Source organism: Microplitis demolitor, chromosome 9, assembly GCF_026212275.2.
Source record: "Microplitis demolitor isolate Queensland-Clemson2020A chromosome 9, iyMicDemo2.1a, whole genome shotgun sequence".
NCBI classification, from domain to species: Eukaryota; Metazoa; Arthropoda; class Insecta; order Hymenoptera; family Braconidae; genus Microplitis; species Microplitis demolitor.
Window position 1 is genome coordinate 13,541,821 of NC_068553.1, and position 26,716 is coordinate 13,568,536.

Consider the following 26,716-nt stretch of genomic DNA (forward strand, 5'->3'; position numbering starts at 1 on the left):
TAAGTGTTGTAAGAAATTAATATATAATTTTAAATGGAATTTAAATGCGCGCTTCTTATATATCTCAAGTTTACTAATTAATTAACAGGTGGAGGCACCTGAGGCTGTTGAGGACATAACAGGTGCTTGGGAAGGGGAACTTTTCGTCCGCGATCTGGCTGCACTGGCTACAAGTTACCGTTGTTATGTCCTCTACCTATCGGGAGGATGATTAATTAATTCACTATGATTTAATTTATCTATTTGGGTTACTTCGCCCGGGAGTATTTGAATACTCAGCTTTGGTAGAACGATTGTAAATTGAGGAAGGATTTTTAATATAAAAATGCTTATATTTTGGTTGATTGAATAGCGTAGAAATATATTCAAGAGTTATTACAAGAGGTGACTGTTTTGCTCAAGCTTCTGACTAATTCTAACTTACAAAGTTTTCTTAAAAATTATTCTAAGTTAGAAGGGGCGTCAGCCTTGGAGACGATGGCGGGTAAGTTTTTCCTATTGGCTGCTGTTGGGACGTAGTCGGGGCCTCATGACGTCACGGAATATCTCCGCCCCCCGAAGTTGAATCTGCCGTTCCGCCGCTTCGTCGACCTTCTCTACAGCTGCTACGTTATCTGGAGTCATGTGGTATTTCCCGCCATTAGATCCAAGGCTTTCACCCTTGCCGATGTTTGGGCCGCACGAGTTCTATTGCGGTCCCTAATCAGCTTACCCTCCATCATTCAAGTTTTTTAAATATAACATACAGTTTTAAAGAATTTACTTACTAAAATTGATGACAGGATACTTGAATCCTACCAAAAACAGATTCTCTGTATAAAGTCGCGCCAAGTACACGTTTAAAATTTTTTAAAAGTAAAAAAAAAAATTATTTTTTACTTTTAAAAGAAAGTCAAATCAAAAAAATACCAAGTACCTAGTATGATGCAAAATCATAACAAACATTTTCATAAAATTAAAAAAAAAAATTGTATAACAAAATTTCAATGTACTTGGTGTGCTTACAAAAGAGTAGAAAAAAAACATATTTGATTTTATTAGAAATTAATTTTGCTTGAGTACATATAGTAACACACACCTGCGTTTGTGAGTTAATTGCTTAATTATGAAAAAGTAAATAAAAATTAGCCTTTAATTTTTTCCAGTTGACTCCTCTACTTCGATATTTTATTAATTTTTCCATTTAAATCTCTAGGAAATCGTTTTTCGATGATTGCCGGTTAAAACAAAGAAAACAGTAATTTATTTATAATAAAAATGTAATTAAGAAACTAGATTTGCCATTAGTAGTCTTCAATAAAAATAATATTTTTTTTTTTGTATAACGATAATAAATCTTCCGATTAAAAATAATTATATGTTTCCATAAAGCCACCTTAGCTTGGAATTGATAGTAATTTGATAATTAAAATTATCGAAGTTTGCTGTCCAAATTGGCCGACAATTTGATATCAAAACTTGGAAAAAAAATTAGCGGTGGATTTTTCCTTAATTTAGAGGTCACTTTTTTATAACGAGAAAAAAACACTAATAAAAGTTCCCATGAAATTTTCGTCAAATGTCTGATAACTTCGGGTTTTTCCGTTTTTGACGGTATTTTGTAGACGACTTTTAAAATAAATTTGGATTCCCCAAAATGACGGACCGTCATAATTGTGGTGACATCTTACAAACGCCTTTCTAACTTTTATACAAATTCAAATTTTGAAACCGCCATTTTCTTAAAAATACCACGAAATAAGAATACGAAGGGAAAAATAAATTTATCAATCATTTGCAAAAAAGATTGCGTCTAATCATCAAGTTGGTTGTGACTGACCAAATTTGTGACAACTTTCGAAGTAAACTTGCATTCTAATTTAGGTCGTAACTTTACATCACATCGTATAGCGAGTTGTTTATAAATTATCGTCAAGGAAACTTTGGTAAGTAAACTTCTGCGAAGAAAACTGTGCTATTAGGAACGATTAGACAAAATAAACTTTTGCTGTTCACATGTCTGCTTAGCTACCCTAATAGCACAGTTTGCTTGAGCAAAAGTTTACTGTACAAAAGTTTCGTTGAATTTTTCATCAAATTTCCGTCAATTTTGGCCCTTTCCATTTTTTACGATAATTTGTATGCAACTTGCTATTAAATTTGAAGTAAGTTTACTGTCCGAATTATAATGCAAATTTACTTCAAAAGTTGACTAGAAAAAAGTTGTCGTTAATTTTCACGCAAATTTTATGTCAATTTATCGTTAATTTAACTTGAAAAATTGTTAAGTATATTTTTACCCTCAAATTGTAGACAATTTTGTAAATAAATTTGCTTACCTTCTGAAATGGTAAGAATGAACATTATCGACCTTTTTTTTTCGTAAAAATTTACCTTTAAATTGAAGAAAAATTAACCGTAAATTTTTATTTTCAACTTTTGCTGTAAAATTGTCTGCAAATTCGGGCAGCAGATTTCAGGTAATTTCAACATTAAATTACCCTCAATTTCAAGCTAAAGTGGCTATTAGGGATGTTGCGTATTTGTTTTTGCGCATGTCTTAAAATAAAAAGTTGGCGCCTATTTAATAGCACCCTTCAAGATATTTAATCGGTCATAGCTGGAAATCACAGAGAAATCTTTCCTCTTCAAAAGTGCTTGTAGCTAATTTATGTTTTGTAACTGGGTTCAATGGTAAAAAATTTTAAAGCCAATTTTTTCTTGAATTGCATGGTTTTTTTTTTTTTTATTTTACTCGCAAACCACTAACTTTACAACAAAATTGTGCAAGACTTTTTTGTAGAGAATTTAATTTCCTACAAAAAAAGTTATGTAAGCCATTACCGTAAAGCTAGTAGTTTTCGAGATAAATCGAATTAAACATCTCATAAGTTGAAAAATCGCTGTTTTATCTAAGATTTTAATACTGTTATATATATATATATATATTTAATGAAATCATGGCTGAAAAAATATGTAATGTATAATAATCGTTAGTATATGACAAAATACAAATTCTGTCAGAAGATCAACTCTTAAATTCAAGTTTTTAGAGGTAGCTCATCGCAATTTTTGATTTCCCATTTAAATAACATGGGAAAAAAAAATTTTTTTACTTTGAAATTTTTTACCTCGGCAACAGCTCATTGTACAGATAAGCCCCGGATATATTTTTGTAGGGAATTTAACACCCTAAAAAAAATGTCACATCATTTTTTGATAAATTCGTCTGTTCAAAAGTTATTGGAGCTCGAAATCGAGTTATAGTAAATTTCGAGATCTTTCACTTTTCCGACGAAAGTATCTGACTTATCATAAAATGTCACATTCTTTTTTGTAGACAATTTTATTTCCTAGAAATTATCTCTGACAAAGTTTTTTTTTGGATTCCGCATAATTTTCTCGTTATTTCTATTTTATTAATATCAAGCTCTTAAAATCGATCAGAACACTATTTTTTTAAGAGTTTGACATTAAAACGGAAATAATTAGAGTTACTTTTAAACCATTGCAGTATAATCCTACCTGAGGAATAATCAAATTAACTCGATTAATTTTAAAATAACAAGTTTTTTCCATTGTTAGTGTATTGCCAAATGTTAATATTTCTTTTTTTTTTAATTTGACTCGATTTAACAAGCAGCGCCAAATTTAATCAGCTGATTTCTAATCATCTGTCAGAATACAGAGAAACTAACCTCGAAAAAGTGTAAAAAAAAATGTGTAAATATTTTTGACTAATAAATGTATAAGTTTTGTAAATAGTAAATAAATTTATGTAGTTAAATAAATATAAAAATAAAAATGAAAACTTTTAAATTAATAGTTCACCAGAAGAATTTCAGTGGTGAAGATTTAATAATAAATCCAAAAGATTATCCAGAAATAAAAATAGGAGACGTAGTTGAAATCTATCACCAAGAAGATGAGTTCAGTCGTTTGTTATTACAAGTAACTTCATTTAAAGAAGACTTGCAAGGCCGTGAAACAATTAGCGTTGAAAATAATATCGCTCAGATGTTTCAATTACGTACGTACGCAGATGTTTACATGAATATTGTGAATCCAGATGATGTAGCTCTAGACTCTGTGGAGCTGACATTTAAAGATCAGTACATGGGACGGAGTGAGATGTGGAGATTAAAAAATAGTTTGGTAAATACTTGTGTGTACATGAATAAAAAAATTGAGTTCTGTGGCGGAAGTATACGATGTCAAGTCTACGAAATGTGGTCCCAAGGTGACCGAGTCGCTTGTGGTGTTATAACTGATGATACGAAAGTCGTTTTCCGTTCATCAACTAGCATGGTCTATCTTTTCATCCAAATGAGCTGCGAAATGTGGGATTTTGATATACACGGAGACTTGTATTTTGAGAAAGCCGTCAATGGGTTCCTGGCTGACCTTCTCCAGAAATGGAAAAAAAATGGCAGCAATCATGAAGTTACTATTGTACTATTTTCTAGGACTTTTTATGACGCGAGTACACTTGAAGAGTTTCCGAATCATATGAGAGAGTGCTTGCAGCAGGATTACCGAGGACGTTTTTATGAAGATTTTTATCGAGTTGCTGTTCAAAATGAACGGTTTGAAGACTGGGGTAATATTTTAGTACAATTAAGAAAATTATTTACTGATTACCGCAAAATTGTTCTTGAGTATCACCAGAAACCGGGAATTGCTATACCAGAAGCTAGTAATTCTACAGCTGCTCAAGGAAATTTTTTAGAAGTACTCAATATGTCACTTAATGGTAAATTTTATTCAATTATTTATTTAATTATTAATAACATACGCCAATCGGCTATATAAAACTGGTTATATAATTTATAAACACCAATAGAAGAATTTTTTTATATTTTAAATAAAATTTAAATTTATATTTCATGCAAGTTTATTAATAGTTAATAAATGTTTATTTAAACCGCTGAAAAGTTAAATAATATAGTAGTTTAATATGTTACTCGATAGTATGTTTATTTGAACTAATTACATTCTACACAAAAATTAAAGGAACAAGAAATTTTTTTTGATTTTTTAGTGATTTTTTTAATGCTGTAACTTTGAAGAAATGGTCATACAGGAATTAAAAAATAAACTATTTTTAAAGCTTTAAGTCTCTAATGAATAGCTCTTTCATTGCACACTAGTTGCACAATTTAAGAGAAAATAGCTCACAACAAAGGTTTTTGAAAATTTTTTTATAACTTTTAATATTTCTACAGACTGGAAATTTTTTGTGAATTGTCTCAGTGCTAAGATTGATTAACATATTTATTTATTCACCTTGAATTTTCTTCTTAAAAAGACTGTGTACGACAATTTAACTTGTTCCTGAGATATCAGCCGTTGAATGAAAAGTCGATTTTTTCTCTTTAATCTTAGAAATCTTAGCAACCAATCATGCTACAGAAATGTTAATACAATGAAATCTCTTTAACTTTGAAAACGAAGAGCTTAAAATTTTCGGAATCAAAATTACAGAATACACAACAGTAGACTCACACTTCTCCGACTTTTTTTTGTAAGAAATGGACGAGATTCATAGTTAGGGAGTGCAAAAATTAGAAAGAAAAAATATGACTTCTACAAAAACATGCATTTTTCATTTAATAAATTAATTTATTTTAAATTTTAAATAATATTATTTTTTGACTAAAAAAATTACAATCTCTTTTGTAGTAACTTTTTGTGAAAATAAATTTCATTCGTTACGAAATGAAATATTTTTGAAAATAATGAAGAAATTATTTTATAAAAATTTAAAATGTCTGTTGATAAAAAAACTTTTCATGGGTCTACAAATTTTATTAATTTCAATGATACAACTTTCGAGAGGAAAAATTCTTAATTTTTTTTTTTTTTAATATTTTATTTTGTAAAAAGTAAATTTTTTTTTTTTGAAACGAAATTACTACGAAAGGGTTTGTAATTATTTCAGCTGAAGAGAGCTTTATTGCAAATTTACAATAAATTACTTTCTTAGATCAAAAATATATTTTCTTTTTACAAAAATAATTTTTTCTCTCAGTTTATGTAGGTTCTTTAAAATTTGAATAAATTCTCCACAAGTTATTTTTGTTAACTCTGAAATTGATTTGAAAAGAATCCAAAAAAAATACAATTTTTATTTTTTCAGATAATTCATTACACAGTTGAAAATTTTGTATTCTTGTGTATAAAATTCAATGGTTAAATATTAAAAATGATTAAATATTAAATAAATATTTTGTTTTAATTATTTGACACAAGTATTATGTGTTAAATTAATACAACAAATTGAGTGGGCCGTTTGAGACATCCCGGGAAAAAATGATCAGACCTGATCATTCCTGTTTATGTATGATCAGGCCTAAAATTAGACCTGATCATGCCTGTTCATGTATGATCATGCCTGAAATCAGACATGATTAGACCTGATCATACCTGTCCGTGCCTGTTCGTGTCTGAAGCGTTAAATACACTCAGGCCTGATCATACCTGTTCATGCCTGTTCATGTCTGCTCATAGATATAAAATTTTGTTGACCAAGAATCTATCACATATAAGATTTTTGTTACTTAAAGTTCATACGAAACTTGGTTTTCATCTAAATCTCTTAGGTCAGTGGGTAGCGCGTTAAACTTTCGAGCGCAAGGTCCACGGTTTAAATCCTGTACACGTTCGACTTTTTTATTATTTTTATTTTTATAGCAATAATTATATATAATATAATGTAGTTATAAATAATTATATATAACTATATAGGGCCATTTTTTATATATAATTTTTTTTCCCGAATGGGCATGAACAGACATGAACATACCTGGTCAGACCTGAAGATGCCTGATCAGGCCTGGTCATTTTTCATGTCTGATCAGGCCTGAAGACTCATGCCTGTTCATGTCTGATCATTTTTTCCCGGGATGTGATTCGTGTTAAATTTAACACACATTTTTCAACTGTGTACATTTTTGGATATAAACACAATAATGTTAATATTTTAGGGTTTCTTATGCATAATTAAACTTTCAGAAAAATAGAGCACGTTTGTTACCCTAATAATTAATTAAAAACTCTATATTTAATAATTAATCATATAAATAATTTATTTATTAGTTTAATAAAATATTTTCTAAATTACAGTATTTGAAAAACATTATTTAGATAGAAGTTTTGATCGTACTGGACAATTATCAGTAGTAATAACCCCCGGTGTGGGTGTATTTGAAGTTGACCGCGAGTTAACAAATGTTACTAAACAACGAATTATCGATAATGGTGTTGGAAGTGATTTAGTTTGTGTCGGAGAACAACCTTTGCATGCTGTCCCATTGCTCAAAGTATGTATATATTCATTAACTTGTAATAGTTAATATTAATTAAATCAAATATTTTAGTTCCATAATAAAGACACATCAACATTAAAAGCTCCAGATGACTATAGTATGCCTCACTGGATAAATTTAAGCTTTTATTCAACTAACAAAAAAATTCCATACTCAAATTTTATACCTCGAATAAAGTTGCCTCAGCGAAGGACCAAACTCCCTCTAGATAGTGAAAAATTATTGAATAGCAACAACAAATTAATTCAAGATGATCCGCGTGAATGTCTACACAATATGTTATATGATTATGATGCCTATGACGCTCAGGTTTTCCAGCTACCAACTTTACATGCTGCCAAGTAATTAATAATTAATCAATTACAAAATATCTTATTTAATTATTAATTGATAATAAAATGTATGTAAATCACAGAGCATCAAGAACTAAAAAAACAAGTGTTGCATGTATGGAGACGCATAATAATGCCCAAGCATTAAAATTGTTAAAGCGCAAAATGTCTGATCCAGACATTCATCATTTGACAACAGATATTAATTTATCACTAAATGGAATGCGTAGCGCGGCTATCACAATACCATGTCGTACTGATGATACACATAATGTTGCCAACAGTAATTATTTTATTTATTCAATTATTAATGATAATGATTATAAATAAGTAATTTATAAACTATTATTTTAGCTTCCAAAACGCCAATTAAAAGTGATACTGAAGAATTATCGCCAACATTTCGGCCAGTTGTCGGAAGCGCAGGTAGTCCAGCGAATTCATCAATTCAGCCATCAGTATTACACCGGCCAGGTCGCGCGCTCATAAATCCCTTCGATCCTTCTCATGTTACTATTAAATTAACCAGTAACAGACGCAGATGGACGCACATTTTTCCAAAAGGACCCACTGGCGTTCTGATCCAGCAGCATCACTACCAAGCCGTTCCGGCACAAAGTAAAAATGATAGATCGTTCAATGTTATTTCAGCTACTAGTTCATCGCCCATTGAATCCACTCTTTTACGATCTGCTTCACAAGTTGGTTTCCAAGATCGTAAGTTTTTATTTCTATATATATATTTTTATATTTATATATTAGGATGGTCCTTACTGAGGTGATTTTTTTTAAATATAATAGATATGCCCTTTAAAATTCCTGTAAATATATAAAAAAAAATTCCGTCTGGTTTAAGCTCTTAATATAAATATTTATCCGACCCCTAAAACAATGTAAGTTTTATATGAAAAAATACATCCCGTGATCATACTTAAAATTTTAAGTTTGATATATTGATTGTTAGTAATATGATATACAAAAAGGTGCATTATAAAAATTTTTAGACCATCATTTTCTCATTTTTACAAGCGATGAAGTTTTTTTTTCAATTTTTGCATATTGTATAATAAATGAAAATTTATTATAGAACACGCAGGAATTTGGAAAAAGAAAAAAAAATTTCACCTCTTCTTGAAGTAAGAAAATAATTGTCTAAAAAATTTTCTGATACACCCTTTTGTACATCATATAATTTTACAAATAACAAGTAGTGTAATCAGTACAGTGAATAAACATGATTACATGGATAAAATATTATATAAATATTTGACTACTTTCAGAACTTCGATTCTAAATTTTTTATTACTTTAAAATGAAACAACGCATGTTTAGCAGGTTATAAACATCAGAAGAAAAAAAAATAGTACATTTTTCGCCTTCGGCTAGAGTACGCAATTGTACACAGTGAGGGAGGAATGTTACTTTCCTCCTTCGGTGTGTAATATATTATTCCCATGTTATTCTTATGGAAAATAATGAAATGCGATATGCCCCTTATATTAATATTAAGAGCTCAAATGTTCAGGCAAACTTTTACACCTAAACAAAACTTTCGAATCTGTTTGAAACAAAAAGAAAAGTTTTTTTTAAGCATCCTAATATATATATATATATATATATTAGGGTGTTTCAAAAAAAAAATTTTTTTTTTTTATGGTCTCAAAAGTTGGTCTTAGGTAAAAAAAAAATCCTTCTAAAAGAGCAGCTCGAAATCTCAATTCTACTAAGAGCTCAACGAATATTCATTTTCCCTTTCAAATTGCATGTAAAAAGTTTTTTTTTTTTTTTTGTTTTTTTATAATAAAAGTATTAAAAAATTTTTTTTTCGAAAATCGAAGTACATAGTCTTATAGGAAATTCAATTCTCTACAAAAAATCTCCTGAGTGTTTTCTCCTTTTAAACTATATTAAATAGTATCACTTCCTGTTTGAATTTCATTATATTAAACCGTTTTTTCATAGAAATTTAAGTTTTTTCATCTGAGCTAATGTTATCTATCAATTTTTTTTAACACATGGGAAAAATTTTCTTTACTTTCAAAACAGAACTTTCTGTTAAATTTGAAAATACAGAAAGAAAAAAAATTTTACTTTTTAAAAAAAATATTTTTCTTTCGAAATTTATACAGAAAATAAGTAAGATCTCAGAAATCTTTTTAAAACCTTACTGATTATGCATAGTATGTAGATTCACCGTATAAACATGTACACGTAAAAAAATTCGTAAATTATCTTTACGTTAAGTTTTTCAATTTACTATTGTTTCAAGCTTCATAACTTTTTTTCTGTTAGTTGTACGAGGAAAACACTCAGGGTCTTATTTGTAGAAAATTTAAGTTCCTACAAGATCATGTACTTCGATTTTCGAAAAAAAATTTTTTAAATACTTTATATATATAAAACAAAAAAAACTTTTTTTACATATAACGCAATTGAGAAAATTAATATTCGTTAAGCTCAGCAGGATTGAGCTTTCGAGCTACTCTTTTGTGAGAATTTTTCTAATACCTAAGACTAACTTTTAAGACTATTAGACTTAAAAAAAAAAAGAAATGTTTATTTTGAAACACCCTAATATATATATATATATATATATCAATTACTACTTTAAAATATGTATAAAAAATGGGTGTAAATATTTAAAACGCGATACATAGCAGCGTCGACAAGTTTGTTGACAGATACAAACACACGAGGAAAAACATTACGAGGAAATCATCAGAGTTATGTGAGTGGAGATAAAAATAATCATTATGGTCTACCGAATAATAAAAGTTTGACATTATTGTGGGGTGCGACTGGTGAACAAGAGTGGACACCAGCTCTCACTACAGGTTGGCTAACTTAATGTTGTTTAATTGTCATTGTTTTATTTATTAAATCAATCATTTTACGACATTAAGCCTCAACAATCTACCCAACCGACCAATTTATGATCATTGCCAGCCTTATTTATTTATTTATTTAATAATAATAATAATAAATTCATAAGCATGATCCTTGATCATTTAATTAATAAATCATAATAAGCATTATTTAGATGTTTCAAAGAAATAATATCTAAAATTTAATGATCATCTAATAAAACAATAAAAATAGTGTTTCTTATCATGATGTTTGGTTTTTAGTCTACTTTTTTTTATACGATTGATATAAATTTTTACAGCATTGCAAATAATTTTATTGAATTTTATTTCATGCTATCATTCGTGTTTGGGATGCAACGCTGGGCATTTAAATTATGTCGAATAATTAAAATATTAAATAAATAAATAATTATTACGGATGTGTACGACACAGCGATAATAGGTTAGCGTTTATTACTGAAAATTTAATTCATTCTAGTAGTTTAATGCTTGAATAATTTTTTATTTAATTAGTTGTCTAAAAAAAATTTATAAAAGGAACGTACACTTATTAATTTTTATATATTATAGAAAATGCTTGCACGCTTGCTTGTGTAGTTGCGTCGCTAGTGCTTATTATTTTTTTTTATTTTTTTATCTTCATTTCAATACTTCTATTCTTTACTAATTTTCTGTGCACTCTTTCATTACACATCATTTTTATTATTGACTTCTAAAGGTTAAGGTCTAGTATTTCCATTTATTTTTTAATGTTTTTGTAGATTTTTTAATAATTCTTGGCATTGGAAAATATAGCCTTAGAACTTGGAATATTTGTATTAAATTATTGTCTTATATTTCAATAGGTTTGATTATCGTTAAGGTAAAAGCTTTCATTATTTAGACAGAAAAGGTCTTATGACTTGGCTACGTACATCCATTTATTTTGACGATAGAACTTGGGATAGAACTTTTTGCAAAATCGAGTCAAGTAACTTGAATTGAAATACTGGAACGCAGAAGGCCATTTATTCATTAAAATAAAAATTCGAGTATAACTTGGTACATTATTGAAAAAATACTAAATAAATTTTTCTTATTGCAAGTTAAACTTTTTTTTTGTAATTTACTTTTCACGAAACAATTTTTCTGCTGTAATGATTTTAGTAATACAGTGTAAAGTTACTTCAGATTACCTTATTTACTATTTACAAATTATTTAAGTAAGGCAATAAATTAATGCAGATGGGTATCGGAGTATCAATTGTTAATATATAAATTTATTTATTAATAATTATGAAAATAAAATAGGAGTGGATTGGAAATCTTTAACAATCCCAGCATGTCTACCAATAACTACCGATTATTTTCCTGATAAAAGAAGTTTACAAAATGATTACGTTGTTTCGGATTATAATTTACTACCTGATGATGTAAATGCTGATTTCGCACAACAACGTGCCATTTATAAAAAACCGTTAACTACTGCTGAAGTCTTTAAGGAACTTGTGTCTCAACGTTTAGCTCAAGTAATTAATTAGTTTATTTATTTATTTAATTAGTTTATTATTATTTAACTAGTTGAATAATTTATTTAAAGGGATTCCAATTAATAATATTACCATCGAATAACAAAAACCAATTAACTAAACAAGATAGTGGTATTAAAAGTCATATAAGTTCATTAATGCGTGGTCGACAAACAGATTCAGAGCCAAAAGAAGAATATTTATTAAGTATAGGTAGAATATTTCATAAAATATCATTATGTGGTAATTGTATTACTGTGACAAGATATCGACCAAGGTAATTATTATTTAAATAATAAATATTGGTAATTAGTAAATAAGCAATTTAATTGAATATATTTTTAGACATCCATATCCGCCATTTAATATTCATTATCGTTATCGTTTCCATGCACCACATCATGACACGTATGAAGTTTCTTGGGTATCTTTTACGACAGAAAAACTTGAAAATTATAATTGGAATTATTTAGATCACTATATTTGCACGCGTGGTGATACGGATTTTTCTTTAGTCGAGGTAAAATATTACAATTACAATTATTAACTCTTGACTGACCTTATAATTAAAGACACAATAATTTGTGTAGTTACACAATAAAAAATTTCTCATTGCTTGTACAATTCAATTTTAATTCTTTTTAAAACTCGTATATGGGTCATTCCACCAAATAAAGTTATTTTTATGGAGTGACCCTCGCAAATTTACTTCAAACTTTGTAAAGGTGTTCTATGTATAAAAAAAAAAATTCTCTGAAAATTTAAGCCTTTAATATGCAGCCGTTTCAAAGTTATTAATATTTTAATTTTTGAAAAATTTTTAACTTCCCGCTAAGAAAATCGATGATTTTCCAACAATTCGGGAAGTTATTGTTTTCACCCCGATTTTCGAAAATCGAGTTTTCATCAGATGTCGATGTTTTGAGGTCGTAGGAAGCTATTCTGACTATTTTCAGAAGGATGTCCGAGTGTCTGTATGTTAATTATTTACTCGATTTATTAATAATTTTAAATTTGTCTGATGTCTGCTATATCACACCCATAATGTAAAATGAATTTAAAATTTTTAAATGATTAAATATCCAATGAAAATAAATATTTTGAACTGAAGAATAGAAACAAAATAAATCATTTGAGGTTATACTATAAAAATAATTAAATAAGAAAAAACTATATTGTGGTCCCAGTAAGACAATAGACCTCGGAAGTTGCCCCCACTACCGAATATTTATGAACTGCGCAAGCGTACAGAAAAGTGGGAGAACATTCAGCACACAAAACATCCAGAGTGGGAGTACAAACCGACGACACCCGAAGTCTAATCTCTTGTTGGAATAACAATACACAAAAATTTATTTTTTATGATTTAAATAAGAATTTATCTATATTTAATGCATTTTTTATAACCATCATACATACTGCATTAAATATTAGGGCTTCAGTAATAATTAATATTGCACTTGATTTAGCCAGTCAATAAAACTCACCGTTGATGTCTATCGATAACATTAATAACATTAAAATGACTGATCGTTCCGGTACTGGACACGGGTTCATTTTGGTGTACCAATAGACGAACAGTAAAATTAATATAATAATACTATTTTTTCCATATTGTTAATATGTTTTCTTGAATTTAATGTCATTCAAGATGCATATATAAAAAAAATATTATTGAAAAGTAACTCTATACATTTTCTATAAGCTTAAGACCATTGACTGATTTCTTAGCAAAACCATTAAGAGTCATGAAAAAGTCATGGATCCGAGACTATTGCTATAACTAACATTTTTTTTCCTTTTTTTTTCATATTTTGGATATATTCTAAAATTTAATTTATATCCTATTTTGTAACTAAGAGATTATGGTTTTAAATAAAGAAAGTTTTATTTAATTTCATCGCATACGAGTTAAAATATAATATAATGATTATCAAATCGTTCTGGTATCGGGTATTGTTCCGGTATTAGGATATTTGTCTTATTTTATGAGAAAAAGCCTCAGCTTTCAGAAAAAAAGTTTTTTATACTTCAATCGAGTTTTAAAGAGTCTTCTGTAATTTAAAATAAAAAATGAATATTTTTATTGAAAAGCTAAGAATTAGACAAATTAATAAATCCAAGTATTTATTGTAGGCATTAAAGTATTGGCGATTTCGCATGTTTTTATTGCCGTCAACAAATGCAGCGACAAAAAAAATTCTCGATGGATCAACACGCTGTGATATTTACACACCTCTAACTCCATCCGAGCAATCTCAATTGATGGATGGATTTTTACGGTTCATCGAGGGTTGGTTGAATAAAATACGACGACCAATTCCTAACAAAAATTGGGTAACTATTTATCAGATAATAAATAATTTATTTACTCATAAATTATTATAATTTTATTATTTTAATGCAACTGTTAATCGAATTTCCACAGCTCCTCGACAGATGTTAAATTTATAAATTTTATTTTATTTATTCACTTATTTAGCATTCACGAGTATAAATGAAAAATTAAAAGCGCATGGTTAGATTTTATTTCTCTAATGATTTATCGCTCAAATGACACACGCTAGTTTTAATATAATTAACCCTCAGAGTACACACCTCCGAACAAACCCTCGGAGTACACATAGGGTCAAATTGACCCCACTTTACTTTTGAAAAGTTATATCTCAAAAACTATGCATTTTATCGGAATGCAGGTCATGACGTTTTTTATAGGTAAAACAATGCTCTTTCGAATACAACTATCATTATTTTGAATTAACTAATTTTTAACGGTGAAAAAATTAATTAAAATCAAACCTAACTTGAGAAATATTTCAGGATAAAAAATATTCTGGAGTCAAAATGATCCCCAGTGTACTCCGAGGGTTAATTTATTTATTATAATATATACATTACAATCGCTTGAATTTTTGTCATATATAAGGTAAGTGGCCCAGTTTATGACCGTTGAAAGATCACGGATAACACCTCATGAAGATATCTATTAAAATATCAATTATAAAATACAAATCAAGTATTACATTAATCAATCGCGTAGTCGAGTATTTGATCATAAATTTCTGATGAGTTTTATTATTGTAAACAATAAATAAAAAATTTTAATTTATTTACAAAAAAGACTCAGAGACTCAGTTTATAGTCTGAAAAAATTAATTCTGTATAGTTATTGATACTAAAAAAGATATTGCGTAGTAAGAGATAAAAAAAGACAGTTTCAGAAGAGAACAAAGTTGAATGCCCAAGCCAAAAGTGAGGGTTGACATCACACGAATTCTGAAACGGTATGTTATCATGTGCCACGCTTTTTATTCAGATAATGATACTTTTTTTATTTGTTTCAAATAAAATTCAATAAGAATGCTTTAGAATGTAGTTGATTTTATAATTAAGGATAATCAATGACTGGGTCATTTACTTTACCGTATTTTAACATTAAAATTAGTAATTTAGTTTTAATTAAATTTTAGTAAATATAATAATTACAAATAGTTAAAATTTTAAATATTATTAAAATTCTAAATAGATTAAAAATAAATGAGTTTTTGATTTAAATAATTAGTTGGGCCAAAGGTGTTGAGCATGATATGTTTCAGAGCCCAACAGCTTTAGGTGCAGTACTACCGAGAGATCCTGGTTCACATTTGACCAGGCGTAGACACAGCACGAGCCTGATATTCCTCACTAACCAGGTACTACTTTCACGACCCACCATAATCAATGCAAATAAAACCTTAGTACCATCTTCTATAAATATATTACGCACTTATTAATCATTAATCATAATAAAATATTTAATAAATATATTACAATTAATTAATAATATTTTTCTTTATGTAGATAAATGTTTAAATGTCAGTATTTTTAAAAAATCATGATATATTTAATTTAAATAACTAGCACGTAAATAGTGTTCAAAGCTTTTATTTTTCAAAGATACTAAATGTTTTTTGTTAAAATGCTTTTATCGTAACTGCATCTCCAAGCTTATAATTTTTTTTTCTGTTTTATTAATTCATTTATTTTTTTTTTTAAATATATTGGTTAACAGCTGCAATTATTTATTTAATTAAAAATTCTATTTATACATCATGTCATCATTTTATCAAGGAAACTGGTTACTAATTACAGACAAGTCTTGTCGGGAGCTCACCATTTAGAGAACGTGTTGGCAGCAATAGATTACCTGAAAAACCAAGACCAAGGTTTGATCATAAATTAATACCCTGCAACTGAGATAAATAAATAAATAAATTTACTATTATATTGTAATATATGAGGCTTTGGATGCATTTATTTCAGCTCTCTTTGTTATTTTATTTGGTGATTTGCTTGAGATGTACTTTAAATCACTGGATTTTGGGAATGTACTCATTAGCTACTTTAATTTTTTTTTTTTTTTTTATTAATTTAGGACCATTGGATTGTCTATCATCTAATAATTTATTTTATTTTATGTTATTTTATTTATAAATGCTAATTCATGACTCCTTTTATTTTATTTTATAAAGTTGTTAGATTTATTAGTTATCTCTTATACAGGACAAGCATGTAGTGAATTCTTCTATTGTACGCACGACTTATGATTCACGTCGAAACACAGCTTATGACATAAGGTTTGTCTCTTACACTTTTTTCTTTATTTCGCGTTACAGTTATCATAAAGTAATGTAAAATTTTTGTATGTTAATCAATGTGTTTTTCATCTAAAAGTATAAAAATTAAAAAATCTGAAAAAACCATGGACCCGGTGAGCCAACCTCAAATCTTCCTGTTATTATCGAGCTCAAAGAATTCGAAGACACTATTATTTGTAAATTTTTGAGCTCATACAACGATTATTTTTTTTCTTAGATTAAAAAAATATATGTAGCTAAAAAAATTTTTTCTCATTCATGCAATAAAAGTGGTATCTTAGCGCACGCTCTTTCGTTCACCAAATAGCTGTTTGCTCATTCAACTGTTTCCACGACATTTGTGTGCGTTAAACGATTATCTACACGTGACAAGTAAATTTGAGTGCGACCTCAAAACTTTTTTTAAAATCTAAAATTTTACCGGAGGGAAATTAAAAATAAAAATTGAACTTTTTTCCGGTACCTTTTTTTTTGCATACGCCTTTTTGACGTTCCAATGATATACTTTTTATTGGGGTAGGTCCTTATGGCATCTGTAACGCTATTTATTTATTTTACTTATTTTTTATTTCTATTATATTGTAAATACGTATGTACTGATAATCACGCATGTAGTTATTTTTAATTTTGCTTGCTAAAAAAAAAATTAACCAAAATTCTTAAATTATTTACATATGTATATATTTGTTTCAAATAGATCTGGATCAAAAATTATGGATCGTGGTCGTGTATCACCGGCAAGTGATGCAGTGTTACCGTTGTCACTAGAACAATCACAGCAAGAACACTTAGAAATAAGTGATGAAAAGTAATTATTTATTATATTATCCCACCAAAAACAGATTGTCTGTGAAAAGTCGCGCCAAGTGTACGTTGAAAATTTATCATACATTGCATGGAACATGATTTTGTCACAAAAATAAAAAAAAAGGTGATCACAAGAAACACCAAGCAACTGAATTTTTGTAGAGTTAAAAAAAAATTATGTATGTTTTTTTTAAATATATAAATGACCAAAAATATTTTAATATACTTGATGTGCGCTATGAAGATGTTCTTGCACGACTCGGAGGTCAAATAAGAGCTAATTGTTTCCAATTTAATTCCGAGTCAATTAAATTTTCGAAAATATCTCAATAATTTTTTAATGATTTATCAACCATTGAATTTTTTGAACCATCGAAAATATTTATATAATAGTTATTGTAAACAAAGCAAATTTCTTAATTCGACACTACTTAGAATAAGATTTTTATTTTTTCTAATAAATCCGGTACCATCACAATTTTATAAATCTAAATATGTATAGCATCCCACGCTAAAATGACCATTTTGGAACCCGATCGGGTCGCGTGACCTCTTCCGATTTGGCTGAAATTTTTTCTAACTTTCTACTCTATCAAAAACGTTTCTCAGAATTTTGTTCAATGCAACATGTGATAAATTTTAAACGTGCACTTGCACTTGGCGTGACTTTTTACAGAGAATATTTACTTGGTGATTTTTTTTTTTTTACAATCATGAACTGAAAAAATCAAGATTTAAAAAAAATTTTTTTTTTTTTTTAATTTGTTTCAATAATCAATATTTCTGATCAAAGAAATATAGATTATCGCTAATAACATCCTTTTAAAATTGGAAAAATGATTGAAAACCAAAGTATTACTTGTTACACGATTTTTGGCGAAAAGGATAAATTGAAAGCTTTGGGGCATTAAGAAAAAAAAATCGCAGCGCTTTAAAATTTTAAGAGTCTTTTTTGGGACACTTTAAAGTTAAAAAATTACCGACATTATACCTCGTTCATGCATTATATTTGAAGTTATACCGAGTTATCCAAATATCCTTAAATATTTGAATTTTTCCCTTTTTTTTCAATCCATTTTGTCGCTCCCTGATTAAAAAAAGCGATTAGATGTGATTCAAAAATTTCAAAATTTTTCGAACCAAATTAAATCTTTATACGGTATTTAAAAGTATTTTGAAAGATTTGAAATTTCAAAATTCGAATACTTTAAATCACCGTGGCGATTATAAAGTATTTGGAGTGATTCAGAATCATAAAATTTAAATACTTTTAAATTCACTTTTGATATTAGAAAATATGTAAAGCGATTGAAAATGGTGAAGTTCAAATAATTTTGAATTCACCACAACGACTATAAAGTATTTAAAGCGATTCAAAGTGAATAGGATTCGAAGGTATTCAAAAAATCGAATCTCTCCGAATTGTCTCTAATTCCCTAATAAACCAGAAATTAAAATATTATTAATGATTAAAGGAGATTTGAAGGTATTGAAAAAATTGAATCATCTTGAATCGTTCCAAATCTCTTTGTAAACCAGAAATTCAAGTATTGTTTAGCGATTAAAAAAGATTCGTAGATATTAAAAAATTTGAATTTCTTTAAATCGTTTTAAATCTCCCAATGAATCCGAAATTATTCAAATTATTATTTGAATAATTATTAGCAATTTGAAAGTATTTGTTTTTAAAAATTCTTTTTAATCGTTTCAAATTCGTTAGAGACAGGTGATTAAAACGATTCGTAGGAATTCGATTCTTCAAAACTTGAGGGATTCAAAGTATTCAAAATTATTTAAAAGTATTAAAAGATTTTTTTTTTAATCTTTTTAAATTGATTTTTTTAATGAGGGTTTCGAAAAAAAATTTCTTATCAAAAGCCAATAATTTTGTGTTATTGAGAACTTTTCGCAGTTTTTAAAATCCTACAATTAAAGGAACAATACTTGTTCTTTTAATTGTTTTGTAAAACTTTGATCAATCGCCCCGGAAAAACGGTTCGATTGATCAGTTTAAAAATTTACAGGATTATTGGGGGTACATCAAGCTAGAAAGAACCTAGCAATATTAATTTCTCCATCGATATTTCCAAAGTAGCGGTAGATTTACTGAAAATCCAAAAAGAAAAAATCATTTTTTTGTATTTATTTCTAATGGATGTTAAAGATAGAAAAAAAAATTTCTATCAATAATTATGAAAGGGTCTTATAGGGAACTTATTAAAGTTTTTAAAGCCGCGCTCTCCGATTTACTGTGCGACCATTGTTAGCTGAGATATCAATGATTAAAGCCAAAAAGATCCTTTTTCGTTTGAAGGATGATATCTCTACGAGAAATTGTCGTACAAGGCTTATTAAACAAAGGAAATTAAAGCTGAATGAATTTACTAACTGATCTATGTATTAGTTTAGCTGAAAAAAATTTTCTTCAGTGCGTGAATCCTTTGAAAGAAACAGAAAATTTCCGAAAATTTTTGTTTCTCGGTATTTCCCATGATTGCGCAATAGCCGTGGCTCTAAAAAAATTTTGATCAAAAGATTTTGAAACTAGAGATTTCAAGCTTTAAAATCATCAATCAGGTCGCTTATATATATTAAAGGCCCATCCATAAATAACGTGATGCTTGTTTTTTAATATCCCTCCTCGCCTATGTATCATCTACTTCAACTTCCCTACAATGTAATAAAATTAACTTTTTAAGTATGATTGATACTATAATAATTTTCAACATAAAATTAAAAGAAACTAAATAAATAAAAATGAAATTCCTCATTTATTATCGAGTAGAATTCATATTAAGTAATAATATACACATTTATGGAAAACCTGAAAATGTCAGGAAATTATAAATATACTGGAAAAATCAGGGAAAAGTCATAAAATTTCGTCACAAAGCTAGAAAAATTGTTACTTTCTTTTTTTGGACTGAAAAAATCCAATAAATTTTTTTCTCTATCAAAACTATTCGAAAAGTGGTGCAGCGCGAATGCGATTTCAATAGCATCTTGAAAAAAAATAAGTAGAAATTGATCCAATAGCGAAAAAATGAAGCAATTAGAATTGAGAAGGCTACTAATTAGAACTAAATAAACCTATAATCATTGGCAAATAATAAAACAAAGTTTCATTTAACAATGATTGATTATTTATTGAACTGACTTACACTATTTTATTTTGAATTAAATAGATATTTCCAAGAATTTAATATAACTACTTATGGTCAAGGAATTTTTTAATTATTCGGCTGGAATACCCGGAAGTCAGAGAACTTTATTTTCAAAAATCTGCGGTCACCATGAATATAATATTATATATTACTAAAACAATAATTCGAATTTAATATGAATGTTTTTAAAATATTTAAACAGCAAATAAAATATTTTCAAAATAATTTTAATAATTCTCAATTACAAGATAAATTTTAATTAATTTGCCGTCTACAAATTTTCAGTTTAATCTAAAATATTTGTAATAATAGATATTATGTTTTTGTGATTGTCGTCTGTATTTTTCTGATCTATTCATTTAACATTTCCTGTAACTGTATCTCCTTTTAACAAGAGACATTCATTAGCCCTGTGAGCCGATATTTTTTTGACTTATTTATACTTTTGAATTATCACAGTTTTAAACTTGAAAAAAAAAATATTTCATACAAAAAGTTGAGATTCATTTGTGTTACATAATAATACGTCTACATTGTTAAAGATTTTTTCAATTATTTTTTATTGATTGTGAGTTTATTAAACGCCTCACTATGAAATTTTTAATATTTAAAAACTAATTATACATTAAAAAAAAATCTGGGCGTCGGTTGACCCTGCGGGCCAGCCCCAAAACTTCCCGCTGTTTTCGACCTCAAAGAGCTTAAAAACATTAGTGTAGATATATTTTCGAGCTTTTTGAGCTCGAAAATGCTATCACATGCAATTGTTTTTTTATGATCTTTTCAACCTCTAACAAGTTACCTGTTATGCTAAAGTGTGAAAATTTAAGAATCGAAAATCATCAATGAAGCGGTTTTTAAAATTTAGTTCCTGATTATGTTCAGTAAAATAAGTGTATTGAGGCAGAAATCAATGTCAGGGATCAAAATCAAGATTTGAATAAGTTTTGACTCATGTAAGAAACAATAAAATATGAAATATCCGATAAAAATATTAAGAACTACGTTTTATCGATTTTTTAGTTGTTAATATGATTTAAACTAAAAACCAAGTTCGATGACATTATATGATCACACACACACACACACACACACACACACACACACACACACACACACACACACACACACACACACACACACACACACACACACACACACACACACACACACACACACACACACACACACACACACACACACACACACACACACACACACACACACACACACACACACACGCGGACACACACACACACACACACACACACGCGCGGACACGGACACGGACACGGACACGGACATCATTCTGAAAATAGTCAGAATAGCTTCCTAGGACCTCAAAACGTCGACATCTGATGAAAACACGATTTTCGAAAATCGGGGTGAAAACAATAACTTCCCGAAATTTTTTAAAATCGTCGATTTTCTTAGCGGGAAGTTAAAAAAAAAAAAATTTCAACTAGAATTATGGCTATCAGCTTTATATTAATATTACTTAAAACTAATTGACTTAGTGACAATAAAAAAATAATTATCTAAATAAAATGAAATAAAATATATTGTGATTTTCATTTTTATGACATTTATGGCTTGAAAATTCAAAATAATATAAAACAAAGTATGTAAGGTAAGAGACCCTGATCAGGGAATTACTACCCGATCATTCGTGAATTTGTGTATTTATATTTACTAAACATAGATATACTAATACACGGAGTGATTGAGTACTAGTTCCCTGATCGGGTACTGGGTCTTTTACCTTAAATAAGTTAATTTATAAATATATTTAAATTTTTGAGAAATTTAAGGGTTTCTATTTTATTTTAGTTTGCATTCTGAAATGATGAATTTAAAAAGCAATGCGTCCAATATTGAAATATTAGAAGCTCTTAAGAATGTCCAGAGTGGTATAAGTTTTTTAACACCGCATCCGTCATTGCCGAGTCAAACTTTTGTGAGCGCCGATGCTGCCCAATGGTTAAATAATCATATCGAGGGGGGTGTCAATATACAACAAGCTATTAAAATAATGGAGGTATCTTATTTATTATTAACATATTGTGTTCATGTAGCTTTAGAAACTGTAACTAAACAAATATTATTTTATCTGAGAAATAATTAATTTTGTTGATAACTAAATTAGCTATAGTTTTACTGTTAATTATTTTTTATAATTTTTTTCGTATTGCAATTAGTCAAAATTTATTTTATTTTTTTCTTTTATTCAAAAAAAAAAAATTTGCCACGAAAAATATCTAAAACACCAGTTTATATCGAATATTAAATTTTATATAAAAACAATAAATATAATTACTATTTTCAGAGTATGATAACAGATAAGTTAATATGTCATGCATCTGGAGATTTTTCAAAGCCATTTGTTTTTGGATTTTATTTATATCATATTGTTCAAGACAAAGATAATTACAAAGGTAACAGATAAATTATATCCATCAACTATTGATTAATTTATACACCTGTTTCATAGGATCTGATCCATTACCACTCGGAGATTTACAGAGTTTTGAAAACGAATGGGTAGAAGTAGAAATGGAAGCACCTATGGGCTGGTGTCAGTCATCAGGAGCCTCTTTTCCATCCATAACATCACCGATTCCCATTCCCGCATGTGAAACTATCGACGAATCAAATATACCCGTGTTTTTGCGTGACGACATAGAAGTAACTGACATACTCTTTAACAAAGAGCTGAGGACATCATCGCCACCATACAAACACACACATCTCGATATTGATTTGAATAATAAAAGCGATAGAATTGAGTGGGGACACTTGCGCTATCAGTCAATGTATCGCGCAAATCACGCTTATGAGCTTGTTGTCCAGTGGGTCGCTTCATCAGGAAGTATCGTTGCTGATCTGGTATTTTATTTTTATTTAAAATCATTTAATATTTTACTTTGTATCTTTTTTATTTAATAATTATTATTTATTAGGTATTTTCATGGCAACGCAAAGCACAAGGATGTGGAATTCAAATGATCCCGATACCTAGTGATTTACTAGCGCTGCCATACACTTTGAAAAGTGATCCATTACGCGGTCCTATTTTTATTCCGCTTAATACCGAGTGTCTGATGATAAATAAAGAATTTATTTTTGAAGAGTTTCATAAAGATACGTATGAGCAGAGATTATTTTTGTTTCAAGAAGCAATATTGCAAAGATTTGGGTTTCTGCCATGTCAGGCTGAATCTTCAGACAATGATCATCAATATGTACATATCACGGGAAATGTTTTTATACTTGTACCTTCGACTAAATTGTCAAAGCCGCGACAACGCGCGGGAACAAATATTGTAAGGAGAAGTATTGCCGCGGCTTCTAAACGTTATCCTGTTCATCCAGATCAACAGAGTCCGCATGAAGCTTATATTACGCGACATGTTAGTGGGAACAATAAAGACGATTTTAGTATGGATCGAAGGGTAAGTTTCCTGTTTTTTTATATACAGGAACGGTCGGGAGAAAGAGGGGGAGTATTTTAAGAAAAAAATGTCCAGAATTTTTTTTTTTTTTTTTTTTACACCAGTTCTTTCTTTTTTTAGTCCACAAATAAATATTCGGAATTAACATAGCCCAGATTTAAAGAAAAAAAAAATATCATAATGTGAGAAAAAATGAGACTTGCTTAAAAATTTGAAACATTAATTGGACATAGATAAGCAATAACGTGTTAATTAACATAGACATTTCATTTTGAAAACATTGTGTTTAAAAATTTCAAGCTATTTTCAACAAAATTTTTCCCGGAATTATTCAGGCACAAGTTGCTTGTATGAGTTACTATTCTGCCGTGCTTAAGAAAAGAGCAGTAACTTCACTTGCTACTTTTCTATTTAACTAATGTTAAATTGACATTGGTAAGATACAAATGCACTAGGGGACTTACTGCCCTTTTCCTGAGCATGACAGAATTAGTCAATGTTCGAAAAAAAAAAAAAAATAAAAAAAAAAAATCTGAAAACCGCCTGACCCTGCGAGCCAGCCCTGAAACTTTCCGCTGTTTGCGAGCTCAAAAATAGTTAAGTCGAACATTCCATTGTGAAAATTCAAGCAATAAACAATAACAAAAAACAAACAATGAAGTAAATTGTTGTTGTTTTTTTTTTTTATTCATATCAGCAATATCTTTGGAAATATTGAACCGATTTTGGCGTTTCAAAGGCATTTTACGCAATTTTTCGTATTTATAATCACCAATAATATCTTTTGAAATAACGAATCGAGTTTCACGTTTAAGGTGAAAAAAACGCCGTCATCAATTAGTTCAACAATTCAGATTTTATTAGAAAAAAAAAACACTTTTTCGCAATTCTTTCGACAACGGTTTCTCTTGAACGAATGAACCGATTTTGATGATTGAGGTGGCATTCGGCGCGGCTTATAAAGTTTTAGAACTGATTAGATTTTAGAATTAATCCATCGAGTACATGACAAGTTATCCATAAAAAAAAACCAATTTTGAACAAAATTTTTTTTTTGTAAATATCTTCGAACGTATTGTACCGATTATGCTAAATTTTTCACAAATTGTTGGAATTAATAAGCCACTTCAAATGCGACCTCAATAACCCAAATCGGTTCATCTGTTTAAAAGTTAAAAAATATTTACATCCATACATACATGCACTCGGACATAATCTTGAAATCAGCCAAAATAGCTTCTTAGAACCTCAAAACGTTAAGATCTGTTAGAAATTAGATTTTCGACAATCGAACCGAAACTAATAACTTCCCTTTTTTTTGAAAACTTTCAATTTTCTTAACCGGAGGATAAAAAGTATAATAATTTGAGGAATTAAAATAAGCAAATCCATAAAAAATGAACTAAAATTTTGTATTATAAAAAATAAAATAGCTGATCTTTTTCTCAAAACCATTACATAAGGCTCAACACAGTTTTGCAAAGTTACTACCCTGACTTGCCTACTAAATCCGCTTCATCTGAAGCAACGTTTTTATTTACTAAGAAATCATTAGATACAAAAATTGATTTTTCGTGGGTTGACGTTAAGCTTATCTACGACCAACAGTTTATTAGTCATAAAAAGAAAAAAATTGACATGTGAGATAAGATGAGATTCCTTTAAAAAGTGATTTTTTTCAAATTTATTTTAAATTTTACTTTTTCTATAATAAAAATAATCGTGATAATTCAGACGTTTTTTTTTTTTTTTCAACTTTTCGTCTTCACATGTTCCTCCCAGAAAAAAAATACAAAAAAAAAAATTGAAGATATTAAAATCTATGATGAAATTTTTGACTTTTTTGAAAAAATCACATTTTTCTCGAAAACTAAACGAAATATTGAAAAATTTTATTCTTTAAACAAGTTTTATTTCATTGAGTTATACAAGAATTCTCGGTCATTGGGCGACGCCACGAAAACCGTAGAATCCCCGAAATTCATTTTAAATTATTAATTATGAAAATTTTATTCAAATTATTTAAATGAAAAGCTATAATACTGATTTCAAATTTAAAAATATTTGTAAGCAATTTTCGGCGGCTAAACTTGCCCCGTGTTGCTCTTATGGATTATTTAATAAAAAAAGTTTTGGTAATCGATTTGTCTTTTATAATTTGAATTTCTAAACACTTCTTTGTTATCCGACTGATTCGGAACACTAAAAAGCAGCCGCTTTTTTAAATAAATAAATTCAATAATGCATTTATCTTTAATTTTAGATGGGCTTCTTATGGTCGTGGAATCATATGGTTAGCAGGAAATGGAAATCGATATCGACCTCAGCTGGTGATGAAATATTTCAGAAGAAAATAATCCAAGATTTCAAACACTTTTGTTCAAACGGTGATAATAGGCTAAGTCTTTTTTGGGAGTCGTGTTGGGAATTGAGGGAAAAAATATCAACCAAAACGACATTTAATAATTAATAATTATAAATTATAAATAATAATCTAGGTAAAATGTTAAATATTTTTTCAAGTTAATAAAAATAGTTATCTTAAGTTATCAAATATTTATTTAAATTTATATTATATTATATTTGAAACACTTGAAAATTAAGTTATAATTGTTACATAAAAAATAATTATTTAAGGGTGC

General features: G+C 28.5%; 1 protein-coding gene across 7 annotated transcripts; it reads left to right on the forward strand.

Annotated features, from left to right (window-relative positions):
• Nucleotides 1–3,636: 3,636 nt before the first annotated feature.
• On the forward strand, nt 3,637–26,619 carry LOC103570527 (GATOR complex protein Iml1). Of its 7 annotated transcripts, none has more exons than XM_053742126.1 (18): nt 3,637–4,732; nt 7,105–7,301; nt 7,359–7,648; nt 7,723–7,922; nt 7,994–8,356; nt 10,297–10,473; nt 11,797–12,014; nt 12,086–12,291; nt 12,360–12,534; nt 14,151–14,351; nt 15,611–15,706; nt 16,146–16,219; nt 17,349–17,459; nt 22,453–22,660; nt 22,949–23,057; nt 23,114–23,508; nt 23,583–24,074; nt 26,338–26,619. In XM_053742126.1, exons 1-18 carry the CDS (start codon nt 3,784–3,786, stop codon nt 26,542–26,544), a joined length of 4,668 nt encoding a protein of 1,555 aa, XP_053598101.1. In that variant the 5' UTR covers nt 3,637–3,783; the 3' UTR covers nt 26,545–26,619. The 7 variants fall into 7 exon arrangements, with proteins under 7 accessions (XP_053598101.1, XP_053598104.1, XP_008546518.1 ...); XM_053742129.1 differs by lacking the exon at nt 16,146–16,219 and adding an exon at nt 16,557–16,630 and having other exon boundaries at nt 7,126–7,301; XM_008548296.3 differs by lacking the exon at nt 16,146–16,219 and adding an exon at nt 16,557–16,630 and having other exon boundaries at nt 3,638–4,732.
• Nucleotides 26,620–26,716: the final 97 nt, after the last annotated feature.